The following is a 10,852-nucleotide window of genomic DNA, read 5'->3' as shown; positions in this document are numbered from 1 at the left end:
ACTGACACTAGATGGTTAGTTCTGGGAGACCTGAATGGAGAGGTAGAAAGAAAATAGGGAAGTTTGGTGGGGATATTTCACATACAGGTATTTTCATTTAGAGATGATGTGAAGGACAGGGCTTTTCTGTCTAGGATTCCTGATATTTAATACCAGGCCTGCTACTGGTTCCTACATGGATCAAATTTTTCTTTCAGAAGGTAAAACAATGCTATGAAATACTCCTACCAGGCATCTAAAAGAGGCAGGCTACAGAAAAGAGGAAGTGTTCTTATAAGGAGAAAAGTGATGTTTAGAGAGAAAGCAGAGAGAGCATCAAAATCTTGTCTTCCAAAGTGATTCTGATGTGGAATTACTAAAAGGAAGTATTTGGAAGAGTTAATCCCAAGTCCATTTTGGGTCTCATACTGGTTCCTCTCTCCTTTGTTCACCAAACTCTATGTAGTATGAGATGCATACTTCAGAAACAGAGCCAGGGACCTCCCTCATGGCGCAGTGGTTAAGAAACCACCTGCCAGTGCAGGGGACATGGGTTCGAGCCCTGGTCTGGGAAGATCCCACATGCCAGGAAGCAACTAAGCCCGTGCACCACAACAACTGAGCCTGCGCTCTAGAGCCCTCGAGCCACAACTACTGAGCCTGCGCACCACAACTACTGAAGCCCATGCACCTGGAGCCTGTGCTCCGCAACAAGAGAAGCCACTGCAATGAGAAGCCTGTGTACCGCAACAAAGAGTAGCCCCCGCTCGCCACAAATAGAGACAGCCTGTGTGCAGCAATGAAGACCCAATGCTGCCAAAAGTAAATAAATAAATAAATAAATAAATTTTTTAAAAAAAGGAAACAGAGACAGTTTCCCAACCCCACAGATTCCTGGTACTCTCAAAAGCAGGACATGATAGGAAAGGGCACAAATCATTTCCTGGATAAAACAACAGGTCTCAACTCACAAAAAGTGACAATAGCCACAAGAAGAAAGAACAAGCCTGAAATTGTTAGCTTGGAAGTGGAGGGGATAGTTCCTCTGGCAGTGAGGAGTATGATTATTTGATTCAATTAAATCAAATAAACAATGTCCAAAATAATAAAATAAAATTTCCCTAAGATTGTTCTGAGCAACTCTGTAACGTGCACCAACTAAACTCAGTTTTCAGTGTTAAAATGGACCAATGACTCTCTGAGCTAAGCCACTCAATCTGAAACAGAAAAAAAAATTAAAAAAGTAAAGCAGAAGAACTACAAAACTCTTCTTTTTATCAACATTTTCCACTATAAAGCTGGCCGCATCATCATCTAATGATATAAAATTCTAGAAACTTTACAAAATTCCTGTTTTTAAAATTTATTTTTTGTTATCAAAGAGAATGTCCGGAAACATTGAGTACTAAAGAAACTGTTCATGGTATTGTTTTACAAAAGTTCCTAATGGAGTATGAATATTTTATTTTCTGTTGTATCCTTCACTTATTAATGATGAGGTGGATGAACTGGTACAATTACTCAAAAAAAAAATTCCAGACAAAAACATCCATTCTCATTCTGAATCTGTTGATTGGAGTGAATTCAGTGGTTACAATACCACCACTGGCTAAGAATCAAGCTCCCCACAGGAGGGAGCTACTTGAGTCATCTCATTAGGTCACATAGGTCTCTCAGATATAGGCACCATGTTTGAAGTCTCACACAAAATGTCTGTGTCACTTAAATTACACAATGTGGCAGTGTTTGTTTCATGGGGACATAATCTTGAAAGAACGGGTAAAGTAGAAAACAACCTGTTTGTATGTTATACGTGAGTACATTATCGGACTGTGCATGGTTTTGAGGGCACGGTAGCCCTTGTTAAAGAGGAATTCCACCAATGAAGCATCTGTCAGATCCCAGCTGCTCCTGGCGACGAGGGTGTTGACTCATTTAACCATGAGTTGTTAGGTTGGGGCCTTCTTCATCTACTGTTTGGCTCAAATGGTTTGAACTGAGTTTGGTTGTCTTTCTCGTCCATCTAAGCTTTATTTCTCAGCCTCAGGATATGTGGGGTACTTGACTGTTTCTATCTTCTCTCGAACTTTGTAGGAGGGATATAGGCCCGTCCTTCCCAGTTTTCTGTTGACACCTTTAGAATAGCCATCCCAATGATTTCCAGCCACACCAATGATATCTCCAGGTTCCATGGGGATTTCATCTGCAGTTCGAGGTTGGTGAGGATAAATGGCAATCTGGTTGTGGGCATTTTGGCCTCCAAAATAGTAGATGTCATCCAAAGAATGGAAGTTTGCAGAGGCATCGGGATGCAGTGTTTGCATGATTTCATAAGCAACTCGACAGACCTTGGGAAAGTATGAAAAAAAATTGGTTAGCATGTGTAAGATCTCCTTCATAGCAATCCGAAAGCTCTTGGCCAAAGAGACCAGGACTAGACTAGGACCAGGACTGAGAGAACGAGAAGCAGTGGATTCTAGTCACAGGTTTTCAGTCCATTTGTTCTCAGATGATGGTACAAGTCATTCTTCATTTCTGTGCTTGTATCTTTTTTTTTTAACATAAAAGATAATTACAATTAAGATCTCTCAGAGAAAAAAAGTATGTGTATATATAGTGCAAAGTATTTTATGAATATGAATTCATAAATTCATATTTATTAAAATATAAAATTTTAATTTTAATAAAAATTTATTAAGAGCCACAGAATGTTCCATGTTGGGCACTAGTGGTACAATAATGAGTAAGACACAGTCTATGCCCTTGGTGAATTCAAGGTTCAGGATTAGAATCAGGATTATAAATACTTTACACAAATGCTGCTGCTCCCTTTCCTTCATTCAGTGTTAATAAATCACATACTCTTTTCTGCTAATTTGGACTTGGTCTCGGAACTCTTCTCAACCGAAATTCATGTAATTACTGACAATCAACTATTGCCAAATGAGCTAAAATATATCTGCCACTTCTGTTCTAAAGTGTGATGTGTGTGATGTGTAGACAGTAGCATCTAGACTGAAATAAGATGAACTAGCCTTTGGGGACAAGGCATCTACCTGATGCACTTAAGGCTACTTAAAAGATTCCTCTGTCCAAAAAATACCTACCATTCCCACTGGATGGCAGCTGGAATTCCACAATCTGAGCTTCATTCCTTGAGCTTCACACTTGGTGATAGTTAAACTATAACTATCTTAATGGAGGTATAACATTTTAAGCAATTAACAAATATATTCATTATAGAGTAAATGGGTTTCAGAAACTTTTCTAAGAATAGGTGAAGACCAAAGAGAGAATATTATCATTTTGCTTAGAAAATTCTTCCATTATACACTGTGAACACAGGACTCAACTCAGGTCAAATTTTCCTACATCTCCAGTTGTAGTTACCTCCGTTAATGAAGTTTTATTGTCCCTACACCAATACTTTTGCACATATTTAAAATGATACTAATAGTAATTGTTAATCTGCTCAGTGGAGCAATTTAGGATTACCCAGCAGTTCTTTAAAATTTTGGCATTCATGATATCAAAAACTAAATTCTTAAATGTTATGAGCAAATGGAATCTGATTAGGTTAATCATCAACTTAACTCCTTAAAAAGTCTGAATTTTAGGAACCTGAGGGGCAGTTTTCACATGCTATATGTAATTTGTAAATGAAACTAAGTTTAGATAGTATTTTTAATTTTGCAGATAGGGACTAAAATACAAGGAGATCTGCCCAAATTCTAGTGCTAGAATTTCAACTAGACATGGAACCAAGAAAATAACTTTGCTTTCAAATTTGCTACTTCATCAACAAACTAATTTTATATTGGTACGATTGAGATCACTGGTAGAATACTGAAACTATAACAAAATGAGGCTAAAAAAGATTTGGAACTTGAACTTCAAATTCAGCCAAAGGCCCACACAGCACAAGCAAAATCAAGTTAAGCCTTTGGAAAGAAACTAAATAATTAAAACAAAGCAGTTCCAATAATAGCAAAGTACCATAACAATGATAGAGGCTAATATTTACTGAGTTTTTTCTGTCAGACGTTGTTTCTAGGTCTAATTTAATTGTCAGTAGCCCCATAAAATTTTATCATGCTCGTTTTATGGATGTCAAAGGTCAGTTAAGGAATATGCTCAAGGTTACACTACTATTAAGTGGCATATTCAGGTTTTGAACCCAGGCAGTCTGTGTATGGTTGTTAACTGCTAAGCATATTTTTTCTTGCAGATCCTATTCTCCATGTTCACATTTTAATAGCAGAAAGATATAACTTAAGGCCAAGGCTGGCCTTGGGAAAACCTGAGAGTCTTATATTCAGGGCCCCCCCACCCACTTTTCAATTATCCCTAGCCAGGGATGCAAGACCTTGTACTGTCTTTCGGATGACCACAATGCCCACCGTGGCAATGAACCCTAATGTGTTTCCTCCTTTCATTAATAAACTTCTCACTCTCAGAAAAACAACACTGCCCTCAGTCCCACACCCTTAGGGACGTGCTTTCTTTTGGGGTAATCCTAATAATCAGTTTATGTTTTGGTATCAAAGTTGTTGATGTATTAGGCCACTGGATAACACATGTACTTTCTTAAGCCAAAGAAATTACGAATGGTAGAACTTTCAGACACAGAGTGGACCAATATAAGACCCTTTCTCCTTCTCATAATAATGGCAATAATGAGAGCAGCTGAGCTTACTGAGCACTGTTCTAATAGCTGCGCTTGCACACATGCTTCCTCTCAACTCATTTAGCTCTCACAACAACCCTATGAGTTGGTTACTGTTATTATTTATATTTTACAGCCGAAGAAACTATGCCAAAGAAAGATTAATTTCCAAAAAATAAAAAATGAATAAAGGAGCTAGTAAATGACAGAAATGTAATTAGAACTCTCTGTCTCTACACCATACACTGAACTGCCTTAGGTTGTAAGGATAAGTACCTAGAACAGTGCCTCTGCCACAGAGTAGCCGCTCAGTAAGTACCTTCTGCATGAATACTGCTCCATGCATAATACCAGTCCAGCAGTGGAGATGCAAGTCCACTGGTGATATTTAATCCTTAAGATCCATATATAACATTCTGAGTAATTAAAAATTTTTCTCTATATTAACCATGGGGCAATTTACTGCAAAGGGCTAGAAAGATTACTATAGTGTCAACGTTTGCATTTAATCACCCTAGGCTTCCTCTCTGGGCTTAACAAATCCAAATCACGTGACAGGTAAATGAGGTTTTTCAGTTGATGTCAATACTCAGGTTTGATACCTGACAGGTAGCATGATTGAGAGGGGTAGTCTATGGTTTGCAAAGCAGTGCCTGTCCACACATATGTTTTATTTCATTTGTTGTTGATGTGGCACTATATCATTTTTAGAACACTACTAAGCACACAGTAATGAGTAAGAGCAAAAATCCTGCCAAAGGATAAAACATAGATATGACTGTATTTAAAAAAAAAAAAAATTGAAAAGCGGAGGAAGGTCCATTAGTTTGAATTTTATCCCTGAGTAACAACCAGCTGAGCTTTGCATGAGCCTCCAAAGCTTTCTCAGAGCAGATGGGATCTTGGTTTTTTGTCAAAGTTGACAGGGCCAGAAGGATCTCCTAGTGTGAGAAGTTGGAAGTGGGCTCTTGTCTCACTGCGTGAGGATGGGATATCTGTGCACTTTTACTGTAAACTGCTTTGTTTTGCTATTCAATGAGAGAACAGTATCCACTGTCGTTTCATGAACCATACCTCAGTGGAAATTCCTATCGAGAGTCATCTGTCTAGAATAAGATGAATGTAGTATCTGGTTTCTCCCTCTGGGCTTTCCAAAATCTGATTCAAAACATGATGAGGCCAGTCGTGTTGTGTGTGGATTTGGAATGAAACAACAGAGAATGCCAGGAGAATGTCATATTAAGTGCCACAAAGGGAAGTGTCTCAGGGGGAAAAAAAGAAATTTTGTCCTATGGTGATTTTAATGATTGAGAAACTACTGAACAATGTTGACTGTTCCTTAAAAAATGTTGATTACCCATAGTCTTTAAAGTGGACATCTACAAACCATTTTTGTAAATCAGATTCCAGAGTTATAAAACCTGATTCTAAAACTTGATGAACAATATTTTAAAAAAGAAAACCTTTCTGATATTTTGCCCATCTACAACTGAGTGAGCTGTCAACTGCTGGAATTGGAACTCCAATTCCTTTGCTTCAGATTTTAGATGGTTTCATTAAATATGAAAGTAACATAAATGACATAGTAGATGCTTAGGGCATAGGCAGCTTCCAGTAACACAGAACAAGATTAGAGTATTTGGTAGAATAGTTTGGAATGTGATGCACTGCATAGCTTTCAAAACTTACTTGATGCTGTTGAAAAGTGTTAATATTGCCTCTAATTTTCAGGCTAAATCCTGAAGATTGTTTTCTTCAATTTATGAGGCTTTTAGGACAAACTTGGCTATGAGAAACAGCTCTGATGAAGGAATTCAGAAAACTGAGTGCAACAATAGTAACAAAATTAGAGAGTAGAGTCATATTCTTGGCTTTTAAAAACTTTTCACTTAAGGAGAGAGAATTTCCAGACCTCACTTTGGATATAAAACCAAGAATGATTAGAAGCCCTAAGACTGAGAAGAATGGGTCCAAAACCTTATAAAGAATCCTGATTAAGATGTCATGACATTTGTGCCTACAGTTTCTCAAACATCAATCAGGCCTTGCAATTTCCTTCTAACAATACATTTCATTCTTCCAGTATTGTCTACAATAGCACATGGTCAACAGATAAACTCTTTCTCACTATTGTCGTATAGCATAAAACTCCTCAAAGGGTAGTATACAGGAGACAGAAAGTTTACATGACTGAAACTTCAGGATTGTCAAAACATTATGAAGATACTAAACTTTTATCCCTTCTAACCATCTCTTGAAATGAGATTATCATCAAGCAAAGTTTGAAAGTTGGTTGTCCATGTTTTATTCTGGGCTGAGATTTGGTTCTCATTGTTTTATTCTCTTATCACCCTTCTGGATGTAAGGCTTTAGTCTTCTTCTGTTTTCTGCAGGAAAGTCTGCAGATTAATTTCCCTAAAGTCAAAACATACACAAGTTTACCTGCATTTGCTAAAGCAAATACTATTACTTATCACTCACCCTTTGGGAATGAAGAGCTTTTGTTTCTGAAAATTCGTATTATATGGTGACGCTCTCTTTCAATAAGCTACATAAAATAGAGTTAAGGTGGTACCTTGACACAGGAATTAATATGCCGAATGTTACTGGTTATTATTCTTTATGAAGAATTGTTACACACATCCAATGCACACAATGACTATGTGGAACCTAAGCATCACCCATGACCATAAGCAGAGGTAATGGAGTCCTTGAACAGCATATTTCATGTTCCTTCTAAAACGTGAGATCATATAGTCTGAAATGGGGTCATGTGAAAAAAAGCTGTTAAAATAAATACTGTAGAGTCTAACAGGCAAAGATATACCTATACCTATTCCTTTATAAATAATAATAGCAGCTAACATTGCTTTTAACATATTGCTGAGTACTATTCTCAGTGCTTTACATATAATAACTCTTTAATCCTCACAAAAACTTTATGCAGTAGGTATTATTGTTATTACCATTTTTACAAGGAGGGGGGAAAAGTCAGTGATAGGCTAAGTAATTTGTTCAAACACCACAGAGTCACTAGGTGGTCAAAGTTGGATTTAAACCCAGGTAGTCTGACTCCAGAGCCCACAATGCCTCATTCTTGTTCTCTGTCTCGTGAAGTCAATGGCTTGATACTTTGATGTCATCAGTGACGTTTTCTCTAACTCCACTGCTACTGCTGATGAGACATTTTGGGGGCATTCTTCAAACGATTCCGATTTTGGTTTATGGCAATTTTGGTTTGGTTTATGCTACAAGCCACCAACCAACTCGTTCACACCACAAAAATATTAAACTGTACCAAATGCCTTTTTACTAAAAATATTTTCAAAAAATAGTGGGGTGCGGGACTTCCCTGGTGGCGCAGTGGTTAAGAATCTGCCTGCCAATGCAGGGGACACGGGTTCAAGCCCTGGTCCGGGAAGATCTTATATGCCGTGGAGCAACTAAGCCCGTGTACCACAACTACTGAGCCCATGTGCCACAGCTACTGAAGCCTGTGTGCCTAGAGCCCATGCTCTGCAACTAGAGAAGCCACCGCAATGAGAAGCCTGTGCACTGCAACAAAGAGTAGACCCTGCTCGTCGCAACTAGAGAAAGCCCGCACGCAGCAATGAAGACCCAACGCAGCCAAAAACAAAAAAACAAAAAAAAAACCAAAAAAAACTGGGGTGCAAGGAAGCCCAAAGATCAATCACTGAATGTGGAATTATTCCACAGTCTCAAATGCTACAGCTGTTAGTCACCAAGAAAGGAGGTGATCACATTTAGCAAACTGCTACGTACTATATAAATGTAAGGTATTTTTTACTGTTAAACTTTTATTCTGAGCCCTAACATGTTTTGAGGTATTCAAGTCTATTTTGGGACACAAAATATTGGTTTAAATGAAGAGAGTTATTTTGGATGAACTTTGACTTGCCAAGAGTTTTTAGGAACAATATAATATATAATCACAAATCTTATTCCTTTGGACACAACCAGACCTCTCAGTACCACGCTTTCTTCATATAAACTGTTTCTCTGGATCTGAGGTCTGAAGAAGACACAGAGGTTGATATTATGCATAAAATGAACAAAGTAGTATGAACGATATGCTCTTCAAACCTGGACAGGTTTCCAGTATCATGAAGTGACAGAGGTCCTGATTTCTGAGTCAAAACTAGACTTATGAGGCTATGAGGATCAAAAATTCTACAGCACATCCTTGAAAAGGGGGAAAAAAAAAAAGATTTTCTTTCCAGAATGAGCCTAATGGCATTATTAAGGAGAGCTGGACAAAGGAAAGCAAAACATAGAGCACGTCCTTGTAAGTCTCAGTGTCTACCTCCATGTAAGGTTGGTAAATGTTTAGACATGTATATATTTATTTACTTTTAGAGCTTTATAACTAGAGCAGTGGTTCTCACAAGGGTGATTTTGCCCTCCCACTCCCCCCACCCGGGACATGTGGCAATGTCTGGAGACACTGTTGGCTGTCACAACTTGAGGTGAGGGTCTACTGGCCACGGACGCTGCTAAGCATCCTATAATGCACAAGACAGCACCTCACAACAACTTATCCAGCCCCAATTGCCAACGGTGCCAGGTTGAGAAACCCTGGACTAAAGGAATAGACTTTAGGAAGGCCTAAAATTTAGGCCTACAGAGGAGGTGGTACATCTGGGAAAGTGACTCTTGATTCAATCATTCTAACAATAAGCATTCGAAAATGTGTTATTTGCACCTGTTGATCACGTAGGCACATAGCCAGATTCTCAAAAGCACTTGAGAGGGACTAGGTAGTTACAACTCCTCCCCCCACCCCACCCCCTTCTCAAAGATAGGATCCTCACCCCAATTAGGGAGAATATCAGCTATAATGCCTTCATGTTTTCCCTCTGATGAGGACTGCTGCCATGTGACTCCTGTTCTGTGTAGCTGTCTTTGCGTCTTAAGTTGTATTCTTATGCCACATTGAAGGAACTCATACAGGCTTTGCTGGGATAAGTGTCTTTCCAACAACCATAGCACCATACCATTGTGACTGTGTGCATTGTCACATAATAAAAAACTGTCCATTTCTTTATACTCTCTGCAGTATATTCCCATGTAAATGATGTGGCTTTCCTTTTCACACTTTCTTTTCTCTGCTTCTTCTAAGCTTTCAGGCATATATTTATCTTACATGGTTTATATTTCTTTGTAATTATTCTCTGGTTATTTCATGTGGATATTTTGCTCACTAGATTCTGGACCAGGGTAAGAGCTGTATCTTCGATCTCCTTTGAAATTCCCTCTACACCTAGTATAGGTCTGAGCACAAACAATCATTTAACAGCTTGTTGAAAAAACTAACCAATAATATGCACATAAATGAGACAGTTGAATACAATCCACAATAAATCTTTCTATGCTCATATTCCACTGGGCATATAAGGCTGATTGGAGCACTCATAAAAACACACACACCAAACCAACAACATATTAATTATCTATAACAGTAAACTCAAAGAATGATTATAATATGGTATTGCTTAAATATAACGTACAGTTTCTTGCTTGGTAGAAATGTTAAAAGGACTTGAAAGAGGGATTACATTTACTCTTTCTTATTTTCTATAAAGCAATCAAGTGAGGCAAAATGCTGAGCATTTAAGCCTCTCAGTATCAGTGCACTGATGTGTAGAAATGGATGGACCCTGGTTACATACTGAATGTATGCAAAATCAGAAAGTATTAAGTAAACTTAATTACTTGCTGTTTCTGTTAAATGCTGTGAATAAGCCAAGTACTTTAAACAACCCCAGTAGCTGGCTTCAGTAGAGATGTATTCAACAATTGCTTGCAAACAATTAAATATTCAGTGCACTCAAAGAGCTATGTTTTCTGGAATCTTCTCATTCTTTCACAAAAGGGATCATTCCCCAATATTAAAAAAATTGTACCTGAGTCATGAAAACTAACATTTTTTAAAAATCCAAGAACTTCCTGACCCAATATAACCAAAGAGCATTGATCACTTAAAAATGCTTACCTGGGATGAAAAAGTACACACTAGGAAGTCTGCCTGGGAGAGAAAGTGTATATCCAGGATCACACCTCGAAGTGAATTTTCTGTGTATCGATTATGTAGTCCAGCTGACCAAGAGATAGAGTTATCACTAATAAATTCATAATTGGGGTACCTGAAAAAAGAAATAAATTTATACAAACTCACTGAAATCATAG

The 10,852-nt window shown here is 38.0% G+C and overlaps 1 protein-coding gene across 3 annotated transcripts in view; it reads right to left on the bottom strand.

Annotated features, from left to right (window-relative positions):
- Positions 1-1,362: 1,362 nt before the first annotated feature.
- The window catches only part of FUT8 (fucosyltransferase 8), a 321,610-nt gene continuing 312,120 nt past the window's right edge, over positions 1,363-10,852 (bottom strand). For all 3 annotated transcript variants that reach the window (XM_059915753.1, XM_059915752.1, XM_059915751.1), the window contains 2 exons: positions 10,659-10,809; positions 1,363-2,327 (listed from right to left, as the gene is read on the bottom strand). In XM_059915753.1, coding sequence (XP_059771736.1) covers positions 2,010-2,327; positions 10,659-10,809 — 469 coding nt within the window. In that variant the 3' untranslated portion in view covers positions 1,363-2,009. The remainder of the gene's footprint in view (positions 2,328-10,658; positions 10,810-10,852) is intronic.

The sequence above is a fragment of the Balaenoptera ricei genome, chromosome 2 (genome assembly GCF_028023285.1).
Source record: "Balaenoptera ricei isolate mBalRic1 chromosome 2, mBalRic1.hap2, whole genome shotgun sequence".
Lineage (NCBI taxonomy): Eukaryota > Metazoa > Chordata > Mammalia > Artiodactyla > Balaenopteridae > Balaenoptera > Balaenoptera ricei.
The sequence above is the reverse complement of the archived record's forward strand: the minus strand, read 5'-3'. Positions and strand labels throughout refer to the sequence as shown.